General features: G+C 46.7%; 1 protein-coding gene across 1 annotated transcript in view; it reads right to left on the bottom strand.

Annotated features, from left to right (window-relative positions):
* Rrp12 (ribosomal RNA processing 12 homolog) overlaps positions 1-16,499 on the bottom strand; it is a 34,729-nt gene extending 18,230 nt beyond the window's left edge. The window contains exons 1-11 of the mRNA XM_051199566.1: positions 16,284-16,499; positions 15,493-15,722; positions 11,484-11,567; positions 9,678-9,754; positions 7,270-7,375; positions 6,964-7,080; positions 4,123-4,261; positions 3,911-4,038; positions 2,973-3,071; positions 1,840-1,931; positions 58-169 (exon numbers count right to left, since the gene is read on the bottom strand). Of these exons, the coding sequence (XP_051055523.1) occupies positions 58-169; positions 1,840-1,931; positions 2,973-3,071; positions 3,911-4,038; positions 4,123-4,261; positions 6,964-7,080; positions 7,270-7,375; positions 9,678-9,754; positions 11,484-11,567; positions 15,493-15,722; positions 16,284-16,422 (1,323 nt within the window). The 5' untranslated portion in view covers positions 16,423-16,499. The remainder of the gene's footprint in view (positions 1-57; positions 170-1,839; positions 1,932-2,972; positions 3,072-3,910; positions 4,039-4,122; positions 4,262-6,963; positions 7,081-7,269; positions 7,376-9,677; positions 9,755-11,483; positions 11,568-15,492; positions 15,723-16,283) is intronic.
* Between the last annotated feature and the right edge of the window lie 2,538 nt (positions 16,500-19,037).

Raw genomic sequence — 19,037 nt, 5'->3', positions numbered from 1 at the left:
TGGGAGACAGGGCGGCAGGCAGAACCAGCTAAGGCTGGGCTGAGGAGGTTGCGGTACCTTGAGAGTCTGGGTAGCGGCAGCTACCACTTGTGAATGAGGGGATAGGAGACAGGTCACTGCTGTTCCAAAAAACCGAGCAAGATGGCCCAGCCCCAGGTCTCGCTGCATCCTGTCAAGACAAAAGGTTTCTGTGGAGCCTGGCCCCGCGACACCTCAGGTGACAACATCTACTGGCAGTCCTCCCAAGGCAGCCCATTCCAAAAAAGCACAGTGCATGGGGTGAAAAGTGCAAGCTGCCTGTAAGTAGCACACAGAATGAAAGCCTGCCTTCATTAGCATCTCCTTCTGGCCTGGCCCTCGCACTTTCCAGAGTCAAATTAAGACAATGATACTATTAACATTTGCATAACTACACAGCAGCTACTGACACAACCACAGACATCTCAGCCCAACCTTGCAGCAATTACTAAGTCCTAGTCCCATTTTGTAGATGAGGAAACTGAGACAGGAAAGTTGGCTGAGGCCACACAGTGGAGCATAATGAGAAGGGATTCACATACCCAGGCAATCTGATCCTAGAGCACACAATAAAAATCATCACACTTGGGGGGGTCAGCAACATAGCTCAGTGGTAAGGATGCCCCACCCCGCACCCCAGCAGCCAAGCCTCAAGAGTGATCCCTGGAGGCCATCCAGAAAGAGAGACACCCATTCCTTTTCTGAGAGTCACCTTCTGATTTCCACGTTTCTCTGTTTCTCTCTCCCCACCCCACGCCCCAGGCTGGGGGGCTGAAGTGGCTCAGGAGGCCACTCATGAAGACCTATGCTTGAACCCCTAACTCTTACAAAGCTGGGCACAGCACTGACCCCAGTACTCCTACACCAAGGCAGGAGGTGGAGACAGGAGAGCCCTAGCAACGAGGCCAGTCAGCCTGGCACACACCCCAGCAAACAACAAAGAGACCATGTCTCACAGGAGGAAGGTGAGGGCTGACTAGAGTCTTTCTTCTGATCTCCACAAGGGCAGTGTTGGCATGTGTGTACCTATACTAAACAACTATGAACTCATACACACCACACACATATATGCAAAAGATTAAAAATAAAGATCACATCAGAACTAGGCACGATGGCTCACAACTATAATCTTAGAAATTATGACACTAAAGCAGGAGGACCAAGATGTCAGGGCCAGGCCAGGCACATTGGCACATGTGTCAGGGCCAGGCCAGGCACATTGGCACATGTGTTTAATCCCAGCACTCAGGAGGCAAAGGCATGCAGATATGTGCAGCCTAGTATATATACTATACAGTCAGAGCTATGCAATGAGACCCCCATCTTCAAACAAACAAAAACCCAACAACTAGCTGAGTGGTGGTGGTGCACGCCTTTAGTCCCAGCCCTCGGGAGGCATAGGTAAGTGGATCTCTGTGAGTTCGAGACCAGCCTGGTGTACAAGAGCTAGTTCCAGGACAGCCTCCAAAGCCTCAGAGAAACCCTGTCTGAAAAACCAAGGAGAATGATATTCCTTCCATGAAAACACACAGAGCAAGTTGAGAATCAGCTTCAAACTGGGCTCCAGCCCAAAAGGCCCTGTCCTCAGTGTGCCTTGTTGCTCACAGCTAGCTGGTAGATGCTCCGGCAAGGAAGGAACTGGACAGGACAAAACGGCTGCCCCACCCTTGCTTTTTCTAAAACAAGAGCTGAGCCTCATCCAGGCAACACAAGCCTTGGAGCTGAATGGCTTCTGCAGCTTCTGGCCCATGGCTCTCCCATCTGCATGCATAGTAAGCAGCCTAAAGGGAGAACCTGGGCTGACTTCCACCACATTCCTACCTGACCAGGTTGATGTGGGCTTTCTCCATAACCTTTAGCCAGGCTAGCAAGGGCTGTAAATCATTCTCACTGGGAACGTAGTCGTACAAGGCCTAGAGGTGAGACAGGAATCAGCATGTGAGTCTCAGTCAGCAGCAGCCCCAAGGATGATGACCCTTTTTCCTATACCCCTGGTGAAGGCACTGTTATGAACGATCAGAACTCCCAGCCACCTGGCTTCCTCTGCTCCATACAACCTTTCCAGACCCAACATTCCAGAAATATAAGGCTCTAGGAGTGAGATGCCTCACATACCTTCTGGGAGTCAACTGAAGCCAGAGCCCTTCTCTGAGGAAATGCATTTCAGTGAACATTTTACAAACAATTTGGGGAGGATTTATGCAACAGGCTTTCTTGGACTGCCAGACCTCAAATCATGGCATGGAGACTTGTTATTAATTATGAATGTCTGGCCTTAGCTTAGGCTGTTTTCTAGCTAGTTCTTTTAACTTAAATTAACCCATTTCTATTAATCTATGTGCTGCCCCGAGGCTTGTTTCCCTCATTTATGTACTGTTCATCCTGCCTTCCTGCCTCCTCCATGTCTGGCTGGCTGGCCCACAGTTGGGCAGTCCTCAGCTGCCTGGCTCCCCATTTTTCTCTGCTTGCCAGCCCTGCTTATCCCTCCTATTGGCTGCTCAGCTTTTGATAAGACCACTCAGGTGCCTTAGGCAGGCAAGGTGAAATAGCAACACATCTTTACATAGTTAAACAAATGCAGCAACACATCTTTACATAATTAAATTATTCTGCAACAAAAACAAATGCAACATCTTTGCATAGTTAAACTAATATTCTTTCCACAACAGACTTATGTCTGCCTCCAAGAGTCCACCCACAAATATCTGCAGTTAAAAGCCCTCCTCAAGCGGAAATCATTTATGTTAACTAGGTTAGGAAAAAGTCAGCCCATCTCCCATGCCACTGATGCAATTTCAGTGGTCTTTCTCTTGTCTGCAAGACTGACTCTTCTCTGCTGGGACAGCTTAAACCAGGCCAGTCCCACTGTTAAAGCAAGGCAGCAGAGTGACACCTCCTACAGTGCCTTCCAAAGACTTACCCTACAGTCTACCCTCCCCCAGATCAGGCCTCACCGTGATGATCTGAGCGTTGAGCTCTGCAGACAGGGTGCTAGTGCTGGGCTTGGCATGGAAGAGGCTATGGAAGGCCTGCATGGCACAGGCTGTCACGAGCTGCAGAAGACACACAGACTTAGAAAGGAAGCACACATCCACAGCTGCCCTGGAGCTCTCGAACATCTACTCCATCATATGAGCTAAAGGGAGCCAGTAATCCCCTGGACTCCACACACCCTGAGGACCGGCATTCTAATAAGACATGCAACCTGGCAACCTTGGGTTCAAATCCCAGCAGCTCACAACTGTTTGTAACTCCAGTTCCAGGGGATCTAAAACACTCACACAGACATACATGCAGGCAAAATACCACTGCACAGAAAAAATAAAAATGAATAAATCATTAAAAAAAACTAATGATTTATGAACTGAGATATGGCTCAGTGCTAGAACCCTTATATAGTATGCACAGAGGCCCTGAATTCAATCCCAAGTACCACCAGAAAACAAAAATTAGGGTTCAGGAGGTAATGTGCCACCCAAGCCTGATGACCTGAGCACAATCGCTCAATCACTGAATCCCATGTAAGGGGAAGAGAGAGTACACACACATACATACACTCACACATATGTACACATACATGAATGTGTACACACGTACACACACACACACACACACACACGAACGAGAATCTAAAGTCAGCTTCCAAATGGACTTGAGATGACCTGGCCCATTCTGACATCATGGATGATTTGGTGTCCTGCGCTTATGGCAAAAGCAGGGTCAGGAAAGAGAGCCTCAGTCTCGTAACAGCAGGGATTATAGACACATACCTCGAATGGAACCAGGCACTGGCATTTTTGGTGTTGGTTGTTTTTTTTTTTTTTTTTTTTTTTTTTTGCTTACTCGATGAATTCCCTACATTGGCCCCATTCTTCCTGTGTCCTGAGCTTACCACATGATTCAAGGTCATGACCCGAAGCAGAGTCTCACTGCAGCTCTTCACCAGGCCTTCTGGGCAGCAGGGCAGCATGTCCTTCAGCAGGGTTAACATATGCAACATGGTGGTAGCCTCCTTGGAGCCTGGCAGACAAGAGGAGTTTTAGTCCCAATCTTCCTGTACTGCCCACACTTCCCCTCCACCTGTCCCGGGCCTGGCTACCTCACCTCCAGACTTCTCAATCTCCTGGATGCAGAATTTGGCAGTGGAGACAGCAGCAGGGTGGTGGGTGGGGGCCTTCTCACCAAACATAAAGTCGCTGCCCTTGAGAACTGAGCACACTCCATGCTGAGCAGCCTTACGGATCTGAAGGGAAAGAAAAGGGCACAAGGTCAGCATCTTGGGGGCTTGGTACAGCTACCACTAGTAGCTGATGGATACCCACTATATAATACTGCTATGTCAGGGTCATACCACTGTTGAGTCCTAAGCCTGCTAACTAGCCAAATGGCTCTGAGGCAGCCCGGACACTCAATCTCTGGGCAGCGGTGTCCTCACCTTCAAGATAGGGATATAGTCATTTATTTACCCAGTAATGCCAGCGCCACCAAACCAGGCACTGCTTAGGTGTTAACAAAGTGACAGTGAGAGTAGATAACACCCGCCTGAGGCAAAAAAAAAAAGCAAATATAAAACAGAATGCAAAAGATACTTTTGCAAGGGCTAGACAGATGGTTCAGAGGTTAAAAGCACTGACTGTTCTTGCAGAGGATACAGGTTCAGTTTCTAAGACCCACATGAAAACTTACAACAACTTCTAGCTCCTGGGCATCTGGTGCTCTTGTCTGGCCTCTATAGGCAACATACATGCATGCAATACACATATATATACACAGGAAAAACACTTATACACGATGGGAGATGTCATTCTGTAAATATGTTTCTCTTATTGGTTAATGAATAAAGCCCTGTTGTCCAATAGGAAAGCAAGATAGGTAGGATGAGGCGACAACGAGGATTCTGGGAGATGTAGTAGAGGACAGTCAAGACACAGAGACTTGAGAGAGAAGAAAGTCCGGACCCTCTCTCCGGTAAGACAAGACCATGTGAAAACATTTAAGATTAATTAATAGAAATGGGTTAATATTTAGACAAAGCTAGCCAATAAGAAACACTAGTAACATATACACTTCTGGGTGTGATGGTATACACCTTTAATTTCAACACTAAGAAGCAAAGGCAAGCAGATCACTGTGAGTTTTGGGGCAGCAATCACACCTATCTCAAAACAAAACAAAAAACAAGCAACAAAAATATTTATACGCAAATAAGTATTTTTTTTTTAAAAAAGAGACTTAGCTGGCAAAGTGCAATGTCACTCTAATGAAGTGACATTGCAACACAGATCTAAAGTAGGCGAGTTAATGACCACATGAATACACAAGGAAGGAGGCAGGAGACTTCCAGGTTACAAGTACTTCACATGGGAGTGGGACTCATCAGATGCTCCTAAATTTCTTAGGAAGCAGCATGGATTCACTTACTGAAAGTCTGCTATAAAACTGGGACTGTATTAGGCCTGAGACTGATTCCACACAACCCTGCAGCAAGACTGCATTAAGCTTAGACATTAAGTAAATTGCCCAAGGTGATACTGCAATATGAATTAAGAATCCAGCTCAAGGCGGGCAGTAGTAGCACATGCCTTTATTCCCAGCACTCGGGAGGCAGAGGCAGGCGGATCTCTGTGAGTTCGAGGCCAGCCTGGTCTACAGAAAGGGTTCCAGGACAGCCTCCAAAGACACAGAGAAACCCTGTCTGGGAAGGGGGAGCAAAATTCAGCTAAGCTGGGTGGCACACACCTTTAATCCCAACACTCAGGCTCAGGAAGAAGAGGCAGGAGTTTGAGGCCAGCCTGGTCTACAGATTGAGTTCCAGGATAGCCAAGGCTACATACACAGAGAAACCCTGTCTCGAAAAACAAAACAAAAAAAGGCAGTGTTCAGCTCAGACCTGGGACTGGTGCTACGGGCGGAGGTTAGAGTTCAAGGCCTGCCTACAACACAGATAAATTCAAAGCTAATTTAGGGAGCTTAGTGAAGACCCTCTCTCAAAACAAAAAAACCAAAACTGGGCTGAGGATATAGGTCAATGGTAGGGTGCTTGTGTAGTATGTATAGGGTCATAGGTTCACTCCCCAACATTGCAACAGCAAAGGAAGGGGGCGGGGAATCCAAGTTAGGTCTCTGACTGCAGATCCCCGTCAAGACTGCCGTCTCCCTACCAAGGGAGAAAGGAGGGCTGGGAGGCTGCGGGGACCCTGAAGCACTGGACTGAGGCTCTCCTGCTCAGGAACGCTTACCCCTCCTTGTCTAGATTGAAGAGGACAAGGCCCAGAAACAGAGAACAGAATCTCAGGACTTGGGCAGGGAATGGTGGAGTAGGCCTTTAATCGCAGGCAGGTGGACCTCCGAGTTCAAGTCAGCCTATTGTACACAGCAAGTTCCCAGATATCCAGGGGCCGTTAAGTGAGACCTTGTCTCAAATAACAACAAGAAAATGCAACACCTCAGGAAATAGGATTGGGGAAGTGGCTTAGCAGGTAAGGGTGCCTGTGCAAACATGAGAACCCGAGTGAGGACCCGAGTTCATCTTGTGGCCTCTGTAAACATCTGCCCACAGGTCTTTTTCACACACTCTCACACATACGCACATACACACAAATAAAAATGAATCTGAAGAAAATAAAGTCAGGCACAGGTTACAGCATGCACTTGTAAACCCTGGCAACACAAGGGGTATAAACAGGAGGACCACTAGGGCTTACTGGCCTCTAGCCTTGCCCCAGACTTAATGAGAGTCCGGGAATAAAGGGCTAAGGCTGAGAATGGTAAGGGCAGGATACTTTTGTGTGCATGTGTGAGTATGTGTATCTACACACATGTGCATATCCTACTTACATGCACACTCAACAAACAAAACAAAAAACAAAAATCAAGACCCTAAAGTCACCTTCCCAACCTGGCTCAGACAAGCCGACTCACCCTGGGGCAGCCTGACAGTCTCACCTTGGGTTTGGCATGCACGGTGAAGCTCAGCAGCCCATGGTACACCTGAAGGGTTATAGGATAGCCCCAGGCCTCAAGGTCTTGTTTCCGCAGGAGGGTGGCCAGGCAGGAGAGGACCTTAAAGAAAAATGTCAGGAAGCCCCTCAGCTCTACCAGCCTCAGGCAAAGAGTACACGGTCTCACCTATCCTAGGAAAGCCCCAAGAGATCTGTTTGAGGACCCATGGAATGCCTAGACGACTCCCAAGGAAGGAAGGGTCCATGCTTTAACCACATCCACGGAACTCAGCAATCAGCAGGCACTGACCCATCTGAGTGTAGAGGTGGAGCCACTGCTCGCCTGGGCAGACATGATGCTCATGAAGGCTTTGGAGGTATCGGAGAACTTCTTAACAAGCACAGGACTGGGCACGCTGTAGGGAGAATAGAGAGTCAATCCAGAGAAGCCAAAGAAAAGCAACTGAGACGGGCCCTGGTGTCAAGGGGGGAGCACCGCTGGCCCAGCTACTCAGCGAGCCACCAGTCAGCACAGGCTCATCTTTCTGCCACTCAGATCGGTGTGCTCTCCATGCCCGAGCCCTGGGCCTCTCATCTTCCCCACCAGTCAGCCTCTGTACTCACTACCTAGTAAGGGGACCACAGGGTCCATAACCTCATACAAGCCCTCTCCTCCCCTGTGCAGCCCCACTGCCCTTCCCCAGGAACCAACATTCATCCCAGGGTACCATAGCTGGAGTCACTTCCAGGGGGCTGTGGACACTCAAATACCTTCTTTTGACTTTTTTTACACCAGGGGTTTTTGTTTGGTTAGTTGGTTTTGTTTTGTTCTTTCAGATTTTTTAAAAATTGTGTGTGTCTGTATGTGGATACACATGAGTGCAAGTGCCTGTGGAAACCAGAGGCATTCATTGATTGAGTCCCCTGAAGCTGGAGTTCTGAGCTGCCCAGCATGGGTACTGGGAACTGAGCTCTTCATCCTCTGCAGTATGAACTCTTAGCTGATGAGATAGTGCTGTAGCCAGTCTCTTCGTTCACTTTTGTTTGTTGTTTTTTTTCAAGATAGAGTTTCTTTGTACCTTAGGAGACTGTCCTGGAACTCACTCTACAGACTAGGCTGACCTTGAACTCAGAGATCCGCCTGCCTCTGCCTCCCCAGTGCTGGGATTAAAGGCGTGCGCCACTACCTTGCCAGGCCCTTTGTTCATTTTTGAGACAAGGTTTCATGTAGCTCAGTCTGGCTTCAAACTTACTGTATAGCCAAGGATAACCCTGAACTGATACATCTGCCCTTACCTTCCAAATACTAGGATTACAGGTATGTCTCACTATAACTGGTGCTCAAGTATCTTCTTAAGATATTTATTTTTTGATTGCTAATTGTGTAGAATATACATTCATAAAATTTACCATTTCAGCTGGGTGGTGGTGTCGCACGCCTTTAATCCCAGCACTTGGGAGGCAGAGGCAGGCGGATCTCTGTGAATTCGAGGCCAGCTGGGTGTACAGAGCAAGTTCCAGAACAGGCTCCAAAATTACACAGAGAAACCCTGTCTTGAAAAACAAACAAACAAAAATTACCATCATAAATTATGAAAGTTAGCTTTAAAACTCAACTTGGCACAACCAAGAATCACTGGGAAGTGAGACTCAGTGAGGCCTTGTCTATATTGGCTGGCCGGCGGGCATGTCTATAGGGTTTACATTACAGATCCAGGGGATTTGACTCCCTTTCCAAGTCTCCCTGGTACCTGCACACTCATGGCACACATAAATACTCAAGCTCACACACAGGAATCAGAAGACTGAGAAATGCGTCTGTACCCATCCACTGTGCTCTGCTCCTGACTGCGGATGCGGTGTGACCAGCCATTTTAGCTCCCGCGGCCTTGACTACTCTGCTATGATGGAATGTGACCTGGAGCTGCAAGTTAAAAAAACATTTTCTCCCCCCAGCTACTTTTTGTCAGGGTATTTTATCACAGCATAACAATGAAACTAAAGCATATATTCTGAAGCTGTACATCTCCAGACCATTTTACTATTTAAAATATATTTAATCATTAGGCAGTGGTGGCTCATGCCTTTAATCCCAGCACTTGGGAGGCAGAGGCAGGTGAATCTCTGTGAGTTCAAGGCCAGCCTGGTTTACAGAGTGAGTTCCAGGACAGCCAAGGCTACACAGAGAAACCCTGTCTTGAATGTGTGTGCGCGCACACACACACACGCATATATATTTATGTGTGTATAATCATGTCCGTGTGTGTGCATGTGTATGTATGTATTTGTATTTATGTGTGTATAATCATGTCTGGGTGTGTGTCCATGTATTTGTATTCAGTGTGTATAATCATGTCTGGGTGTGTGTCCATGTACTTGTATTCATGTGTGTATAATCATGTCTGTGTGTGTTCATGTGTGTGTGTGTCCGTGTGTGTGTATGTATGTATTTGTATTCATGTGTGTATAATCATGTCAGTGTGTGGCAGTAGAGGGCATGAACCCTTCAGAGCTGGAGTCCTGGGCATTTGTGAGCTGTCTGAACAGGGGTACCCTGGTCTCATGACCAAGCAGCAAGTGTTCTTAAGTGTTAAGTGGTCTCTCCAGCCCAAACATTTTCATCTTAAAAACCAAATATGTAGGGCTGGGAGGCACCCTCCCCTCCCCTCCTAACCCCCCCCCCAATGAAAAACCAGGTATCTTGTCAGCTGGACTCACCGCTTTAAGACGAGGTTCAGTAAGTAAGCAACGGCGGCCAGTGACTCTGAGGGTCCCACTGCCTCCACTGTTGTCATCTGAGGGGCAGAGTGAGGGCATGAATAGATAAAATAACACACTGTACACAGGCATGAAAATAACACACTGTACACAGGCATGAATAGATAAAATAACACTGTACACAGGCACGAATAGATAAAATAACACACTGTACACAGGCATGAAAATAACACACTGCACACAGGCATGAATAGATAAAATAACACTGTACACAGGCATGAATAGATAAAATAACACTGTACACAGGCATGAATAGATAAAATAACACACTGCACACACAGGAGAGCATGGGTGGTAGGAGGGGACCCATGTGTTGTGCTGAGAGTTATGACTAAGAATTGTTTTCATGGTAAAAAGGTTCAAAATTGAGCTCTACTACTTTGTAATTTTAGCCTTATGTTGTATTATTTTATTTATTTATTCTTTGAGATAGTATCTCTTCGTTGCTGTGGCTGACCTTGAACTCACTGAGATCCTGTCTCCCAAGTGCCCTAATAATCTTTTGTGACCCAGGTTTTTCTTTTTTATTTATTTTAGTATTTTTTCTTATTTTACATATCCATCCCAGTTCCCTCTCCCTCCCATCGTCCCATGCCCCCACGAAGCCCCCCATCCTATCCCCCAACCACTCCCCAGGGAGGATGAGGCCTTCAATGAGGGATCATCATAGTCTGTCAAATCATTTGGGACAGGGTCTAGGCCCTCCCCTGTGCCTCTAGGCTAAGGGAGTGTCCCTCCATGGGGAATGGGCTCCTGAAGTCCGTTCCTGCACTAGGGATACATTCTGGTTCCATTGTCAGAGGCCCCATATCTCAGGCCTCCTAACTGAGACCCAAGTTCAGGGGGTCTGAGTGGGTCTCATGCTGGCATCCCAGCTATCAGTCTGGGGTCCATGAGCTCCCCCTTGAACAGGTGACAGGTTTGTTTTGTTTTTTGTTTTTTTTTATAAAATAAGGATAAGGGTATTTCGTCTTGGGTGATGGTGGCGCATGCCTTTATTCCTGGCAGGGGCAGGCAGATCTCTGAGTTCTAAGTTCGAGGCCAGTCTGGTCTACAGAGTTAGTTACAGGATATCCAGACTACACAGAGAATTCCTGTCTTTACAAAAAAAAAAAAAAAAAAAAAAAAAAGTAAGACTGCATCTTGTACAGCTGGGGATGCAACTGAGTAACCTAAAGCACCTTCTTAGTATATGAAAGTCCTGAATACATTTCCCAGTTCTGCAAAAGTAAACAAAAGCCACAGCGAAATGATGCTGTACACATAGTCACAGCACTTGGAGGCTAAGGTAGGAAGGCTGACATCAGTTCAAGACCAGCCTGAGTTACACAGTGAAAATATAACTACTCCAAACTGTCCTCTACTATCAGGTAACTTCTAGAAAACTTTATGATACCTTCATGAGAATAAAAACAGTAAATGGGATTTTAGTATCATTATGGAAATAATCTTGTTCTGTTTGGCCCTAAAAGGGCCACAGGGACCCTGAGATCACTCGTTGGAAGTAATTTTTTCTAAAGATCTCCCATTTCTAATACATCTTCATAAAGCAGTGGGCTTTCGTCTTACAAGGCTGAAATGGCAAATCCCACCAGCCTTACTTACCAAGTCCCAGAGAATAGATGCACGTTTACCTACGGGAAGGTGCCCACCCTGACAGGTACCCACTTTCTCTTGATAGCCTTGACTGACCTGATGCTCTGACCTGATGCTCTGAACACCTAGCCCCATATCACACTCACTCACCAGAGCAGCAAAGTACTCAGTCTCCGTCTCCTTGCCCCCCTGGGATCGAATCACCTCGGTGACAGCAGCCAGGACAGCACAGATCTGCACAGAAGGAAGGACCCATTATGTATCTTTTGTTTTTGGTTTTTTGATTGGTTTGTTTGTTTTTGTATTTTCAAGACAGGGTTTCTCTGTGTAGCTTTGGAGCCTGTCCTGGAACTAGCTCTGTAGACCAGACTGACCTCAAACTCACAGAGACCTACCTACCTCTGTCTCCCCAGTGCTGGGATCAAAGGCATGCAAAACCAATGCCCAGCCACCCATGATGTATCTTAAACCCAGCCCTGGCCTGTGTGATCCCTTTCCCTTTTTTCTTCAAACTAATGTCCTGATAAAACCCAAGGCAGACAAGGCAGAGCCAGCACCAAGAGAGGAACACACACCACAGGGCCCAGCCAACAGGAGCCCAAACACAACTGCCCCGGGACCACCTCAAGGACACCATTTCTCGCCTTTCTTTCTTTCGTTTGGTGCAGGCTTCCCCAGACCTGGAGCTCACAGAGATTTGCCTGTTTCTGCTTCCTGGGTGCTGGGATTACAACTGCCCAGATGAAGGACACTATTTCCTACAGGAATATCTTGAGTCTGCAGACTTTTTTACTTTCTTTTTATTTATCTGATGTCTCTTACCCCATGTATCTTGATCCCATTCATTTCTCCAATCCTTCTCCCTGCCCCCTGCCCTTGCAATGGCCCCCAATAAAACAAAATTTAAGAGAGAAAAAAAGGAAAAAATTAAAAATTTCATTAAGAAAGCTGCAGTGTGACACAGTCCATATAACTTTTTTTTGTTCATATAACTTTACTCACAAATGTTCATTGCAAAGAGTCACTGGTCTGGCTCAAGGCCTCTGGCTTCTGCTACCCCACTGTTGCTGGGCCCTCACTAGGACCCCTCTTGGATACCCTGTTGTTGCCCTGTGTAGTGGAAACCCTGTAGCTTTGGGTCTGTCGGTCAGGCCTCTTCATGTGCTCTAGCAGATCACAGATGGGTGGATGTTGGGGTGGGCCAAGTCATGGTCTGGGCCTGGGCAGCTCCAGGGTTGGTCTCCCTTCATCCTCTCACCAGGGTGAGCTCTCCAGCACTGACCCAGCTCACTCATCATTACAGCAACAAGCAAGGGGTGGGTAGTTCTACTTTCACACCCTCAGGTTCGGCTCTCCCTGACACACGCCATGAGGGTCAGCTCTACTGTGTTGACTAAGCAAAGTACAAGGGCCACTCTCCTGAGTGCTGCAGCTGGTGAGGGGTAGGGCCAGCCCTCCTCCTCTTATGACCCCAGGGCCAGCTCCTCCACCTGTCTCAGGGGTTAATGGGAGGGGCATCTCTCCTCTATTCATGCCGCATGTCAGGTGAGTAATGGGGACAGCTCTCCCTTGCTTGCAACATCAGGGCTGGGTCCCCCACACCTGCACCGACAAGGTTGGCTCTATTGTGCTGCCTAGGCTAGGCAGCCTGCCGATTTATACAGTGCAGCCACAAACCGGAACAGACAAGCAGTCAGTAACCAGGGACTGGTAATATACTATTATTATTTAAGAGTTTCTCTGTGTAGCCCTGGCTATCTTGGATCTTGGTCTGGTAGATCAGGCTGGTCTTAAACTCAGAGAGATCTGGCTGCCTCTGCCTTGTGAGGGCTGGGATACCACCTGGCCTTGCTTTTTGTTTTTAGTTGTTTATCTTGTTTTATTGAGATAAGGCCTAACTATATAGCCCAGGCTAGCTGCAAAACTAACAATCCTCGGGCTGGAGAGATGGCTTAGAGAGGTTAAGAGCATTGACTGCTCTTCCAGAGGACCTGGGTTCAATTCCCAGCACCCACATGACAGCTCACAACTGTCTGTAACTCCTGTTTCAGGGGACCCGACACCCATGGCAAAACACCAGTGCACATAAAATAGAAGTATATAAGTTTTTTTAAAAAAAAGTTTAATCCAACACAATCCTGACTCAGCCTTCTAAATGCTGAGATTATAGGCATGTACCACTATGCTCAGAAAATGGTAGATTTAAATATTATATGACTATTGAAAGAAATTAAAATCAGCAGTGAGGGGGAGAATAATTAGATACAATAACTTAGAAATACTGTTTGGTGGAGGACAAAGTTGGAGAGCAATGGATATAAAATATAATCACATTTTAGTAAACCTAGTAAAAAATATACAAAAACTCGGGCAGCATCAGGCATGGCGGTGTACATCTGTAATCCCAGTATTCACAAGGCTGTGTGTAGCAAGAGGACTACAGTGAGTTTGAGGCCAACTTGGGCTGGACTAAAAGACCTTATTGTCAGGCCCAGTGACAAAAATCTTTAATCCCAACAACTGGGAAACAGCTATTCGGATCTCTTGAGATCAAGGCCAGCCTGGTCTACACAGCAAGGCACAGGCCAGCCAGAGGGACAGAGGGAGACCCTAGTCAAAAACAACAGCCCCTGACTGGGGTTGGACATCGAGATGGCTCAATGGTTAAGAATTCTTGCTGCTTTTGCACAGGACTGGAGTTTGGATCCACACTAGGTAGCTCACAACCACTTCTAACTCTAGCTCCAGGGGATATGCTCTCCATGGGCACTAACACACACACACACACACACACACTAAATAGAATGTAAAAAAGTAACAAAAAACTTGACCATATATGTTGAAATGCTAATATTTTTATATATAATTTCACCTATTTCTTTTTATCTTTAAATGTAGCTTATAGAAAATTCAAAATTATACATATGGCTCACTTTATATCACCACTAGGCAGTGCTAGTCTAAAAATATATGAAATGACCCATTAACACTGGAAGGAATCAAATTAGGAGACTAATTATAACATTTTACTCTATTTATATCACTTTGTATCATTTAGTATTTTTATATTCCTTTTTTAAACACCGAAAATATAAGCATATTCACTTTTAAATGTAAATTAAGTAAAGTACTTCTTGTTAACTACAACATAGTCTAACCATGATTATTCACCATGAACTTGCTGCACATTGGTGTCCTTGGAAATGTATAGAAAAATTCCTGTATGCAGTAGAGTTGGAGAAGTGTCAATGATTTCTTATCCCCAAGGATTTTACTCAGCAAAGATGTTCTTTAAAAAATGGAATCTAGTAGCCTGGCATTGGTGGCACATGCCTTTAATCCCAGCAGATCTCTGTGAGGTCAAGGCCAGCCTGGTCTACAGAGTGAGTTACACAGTGAGGGCTACACAGAGAAAACCTGTCTCAAAAAGACACACCACACACACACACACACACACAGAGAGAGAGAGAGAGAGAGAGAGACAGACAGACAGACAGACAGACAGACAGAGAGGGCATTCCAGATGACTCAGCCAGTAAAGGCACTTGCCTCCAAGACTGACACCTGAATTTGATCCCTGAGCCCTACATGATAGAGAGAAAGGACTCCTAAAAGCTGTCTTCTGACCCCCCCCACACAAGCCTGGCACACACATACACATACACAAACACAAAAGATATAATTTGTTCAACATAGTGACACACACTTTAGCCCCTGCACTTGAGAGGCAAAGGTAGGTTGATCTCTATGAATATGAGGCCAGTCTGGTCTATGTAGGGAAACCTTGTCTCAAAAAATAAGCAAAAATTGCCTGGCGGTGGTGATAGCACACGCCTTTAATCCCAGTATTCAGGAGGCAGAGGCAGGTGGATCTCTGTGAGTTGGAGACCAGCCTGATCTACAAGAGCTAGTTCCAGCACAGCCTCCAAAGCCACAGAGAAAGACTGTCTCAAAAAACTGAATAAATAAATAAATAAATAAAGATACCTATGTACATTTACCACACACCCTCTGCCCAGGGAGGGTACTATGTAAAGAGCACAAATGGTAAGAGCATCCAGCATCCAGAAATACCAGTTGCTGTCACCAGAGCTGGAAGAAAATAAGTCCTGAATGTGCCCCTCCTTCTATCCTCAAACCGCCAGAGCCGATCTCCTACCTCTTTGTGAGCAGCTGAGTTTGACTCCCAGAAGCGCTGCACTTTGCTGAAGGTGACGTTTGTACAGTCGGACAAGCCACTCAGGAATGTGCCCGAGGACTTCTCACTGAAAGGCACCTCCAGGTCTTGGTCCATGGCCGTCTCAGGGGCTTGGCTTTTGCCCAGGCTCAGGGTCCCCGACTGCAGCTCATTATGCAACTTCACAGCATCCACTGTCAGGTCGCTCTTCCCTGAGAACCGGAGTTACAAGGTAATGGCCCCATTCCCACCCAACTTTCCTCTGGTTAAAATACCAGGGCCAAGAAACAAACCAATACGGATCATATCCCCAACCCCAACGACTGCATTCCGAGCCCAGTCTGCCTGCACGATAGCCTCGGGTGCGCTTGCAACTTTCAAAGCCAAGAGAAAAAAACACCGGGATCCGTTTCTGCTTCCTAGTATTAAAAGCACAGCATCCAGAGCCGGAGATGTATGTGGCTTAATTGAGTGTTAGCTCAGCGTGCACAAGGCCCTGGCTTCGATCCCTAACAACGCCCCCACCCCAACACACACACAAAACTCTAAAGAGCCACCCAAGGGTAGTGACGGTCATGTATCCCAACCCTGACGTCGAGGTGCCCCAGGCAAATCATTTCCCTTCAGGGGACAGTTTCCGCATCTGTCAAACTCGAGGGGCGGGCCTTCGAAGCGAGCTCCAGGCTGACATTCTACCCAGGCCCGGCCCAGAAGCCCGTGGAACCCCGTGGAACTCCGTGGAACCCTCGGATCCCCGCACCCGGCCGGGCTACCTGACGGACGGCTGAAGAAGCGGCTGCGAGCGGCCTGGCGGTGGCGGCAGGTGACCGGGTTGCTGTCGCTGCTGTGGCCTTTCTTCCAGCGCTTCAGCTTGGCCGAGACACCGGAGGGCAACTTCCCCGAGCGACCCATGTCGACCAAACTGTGGCCCGGGCTCCCTCGGAGAAACCGCGTCCAGCCACGCCGAGGAGACAGCAGAACCCACGTGTGTCCTCTGCCGGCTTCGCGGCCTCTTCCTGTGACGTCACTTTCACACGCCCGTCCGTTACTACGGCAGAAGCAATCAACATCCGGCTTGGGGATTCCTCTTTGCTCTGAGGTCTCAGACCACTAGGAAAAGAGTTCTGGTGTTCCGGATGCAGGGGGCTCCTCCTGCAAAGCCTTATAAAACGGGAATTTCTTTGCAATTAAAAAACAAAAGCAAACGTACATTTATATTATTCTCAAGAAAATCACTTGTTAAAGAGGAGCGTGGCGGCGGCACGCCTGTTAATCCTAACTGGAGGATCGTCTCGAGTTTGAAGCCAGCCTAGTCTACACACTGCGAGACTGGCAAATTCCTGTCTAAAAACAAAGTAACACCACTTCTAGAATCCTAGAGCCTAGGCAGCCCAGGCAAGTTGAGTTCAAGCCCTGTGAGTTCAAGGCCAGGCTGGTCTACAGAGTGAAAAGTTGTCTCAAAGCCCCAATAAAGTTAAGCCAAAAGGAAAAATAAATGCCGGACAATGGTGGTGCACACCTTTATGCCTGGCACTCGGGAGACAAAAGCAGGGGGAATCTCTGTGAATTCAAGGCCAACCCGATCTATGGAGCAAGTTCCAGGACAACCAGGATTTCTACCTTGTCTCCGAAAACACAACAACAAAAACAAAAAGGAAATTGACAGTTGTAGGGTAAAAAGGATCAAGGATAGAACATCCAGCCCCTGACTTGATCCCAGGGCCAGGGTTTGAAATCCCATCAATCCCTAAGTTTGCCCCAGAGTAAGGTTGCAGAACCCTAGGAGTCTGAAACCTCCCTGGAAAAACTCTCCCCCTCAAGAAACCCCACGATGAGCTCTATTCTGTTCAGTTTGATGCTGCTCTTCACTTTAGAGGCAGCCACCCCTCCCCCACATTGTTCCTTCATGATAAATCTCTTGGTTTGTTATACAGTGTGACACTTTTACAGCAAAGGAGCCCAGCTGTCACAACTTTGGCTAGAGACAGAGTGGGGGCAGAATTGTGACACTTTCACTAGGAAACAGAGCTGTAACACTTTCACTTAGAGAAATACTCCACTAGCCCAACAGAACTATAACACTCCTCCAGACCTAAGCTGAGCTGTAACAACTTCACCAGGAAAACCCTTCCCTGTGGGAGCAGAGCCATTAGTTACACTTGCATCCTGGTAACCTTTCCCTGGAGCCAGGTTTACAGTGGCTTTGTGGTATTACTTGGCTCATGACTGCCAGAACACTCTTTCCATTGAGCTGCAATACTTACAAGAGTAAAAAAAAAAAAAAAAAGATAAACAAAATGAAAAATATTTTATCCTGCAGAAAGAAAAAAGCAACTGGTGGTGTGCTAGTCTTGCTTTGCAAGTTGAAACCACAAGGAAATGCACATACCCACCGGACAGGCAAAACTGAAAAAGAGTAGTTGTGCAAATGTTGGTAAGGGTGCATACAGCACTGTCCACATGCTAGTGTGAGCCACCACAAACCAATAAGAAATACGTCTTAAAAAACTAAGACCGGATTGGGCGGTGATGGCACACATCTTTAATCTCAGCACTCGGAGGCAGAGGCAGGTGTGTTCGAGGTTAGCCTGGTCTACAAAGTGAGTTCCAAGACAGCCAGGGCTGCTGCTACACAAAGAAGCTCTGTCTTAAAAAAGAAAAAAAGAAAAAAGAAAGAAAGAAAGAAAAGAAAAGAAGGGGAGGGGGCAGCTGGAGAGATGGCTCAGAGGTTAAGAGCACTGTCTGCTCTTTCAGAGGTCCTGAGTTCAATTCCCAGCCACCACCACATGGTGGCTCCCAACCATCTGTAATGAGATCTGATGCCCTCTTCTGGCCTGCAGAGAGATACATGTATGCAGAATAAATAAATAAATCTTAAAAAAAAAAAGAAAAGAAAAGAAAAGAAAAGAATGAAAGAAAGAAAGAAAAGAGAAAAGAGAAAGCAAAAAAAAAGAAGAAGAATGAATGAATGAAAAGAAAAAGTATACTGCTATGCTCAGGAGGCAGAGGCCAGCAGATCTTTGATTGAGTTTGAAGCCAGCCTGGTCTACATAGCAAGTTCCAGGACAACCAGGGTGACACAGAGGAAACCATCTCGCAAAAAAATATTTATTTCTTAAATAATGTGTCTGTGCAACTGTGTGATGGAATGTGCACCTAAGTTCAGGTACGTGTGGAAGCTAGAAGCATCAGATCCCCAGGAACTGGAGTTATAGGCAGTTAACTTAGGTCTTGGCAAGAACGGTACGAACTCTTAACTGCTAAGCCATCTACCCAGCCCCTGTTTCCTGTGTATTTTTTGAGACAAAATCTCATGCAACCCATGCTGGCCTCAAACTCAGAGCAATCCTGCCTCTGCTTCTTATGTGATAGGATTACAGGGATGAGACATGATATCCATTTTGTCTAGTAGTATCTACTAAAACAAGATGTATGCCTATTTCACTCAACAATTCATTCCTAGATATACATCCAACAGAGATGTTTACTTACATACTAAAAAAGAGATAGAGGAGTACTAGAAATGA

This window comes from Phodopus roborovskii, unplaced genomic scaffold (assembly GCF_943737965.1).
Source record: "Phodopus roborovskii unplaced genomic scaffold, PHOROB, whole genome shotgun sequence".
NCBI classification, from domain to species: Eukaryota; Metazoa; Chordata; class Mammalia; order Rodentia; family Cricetidae; genus Phodopus; species Phodopus roborovskii.
Note: the sequence above shows the minus strand (reverse complement) of the source record. Positions and strands in the feature narration are given on the sequence as shown.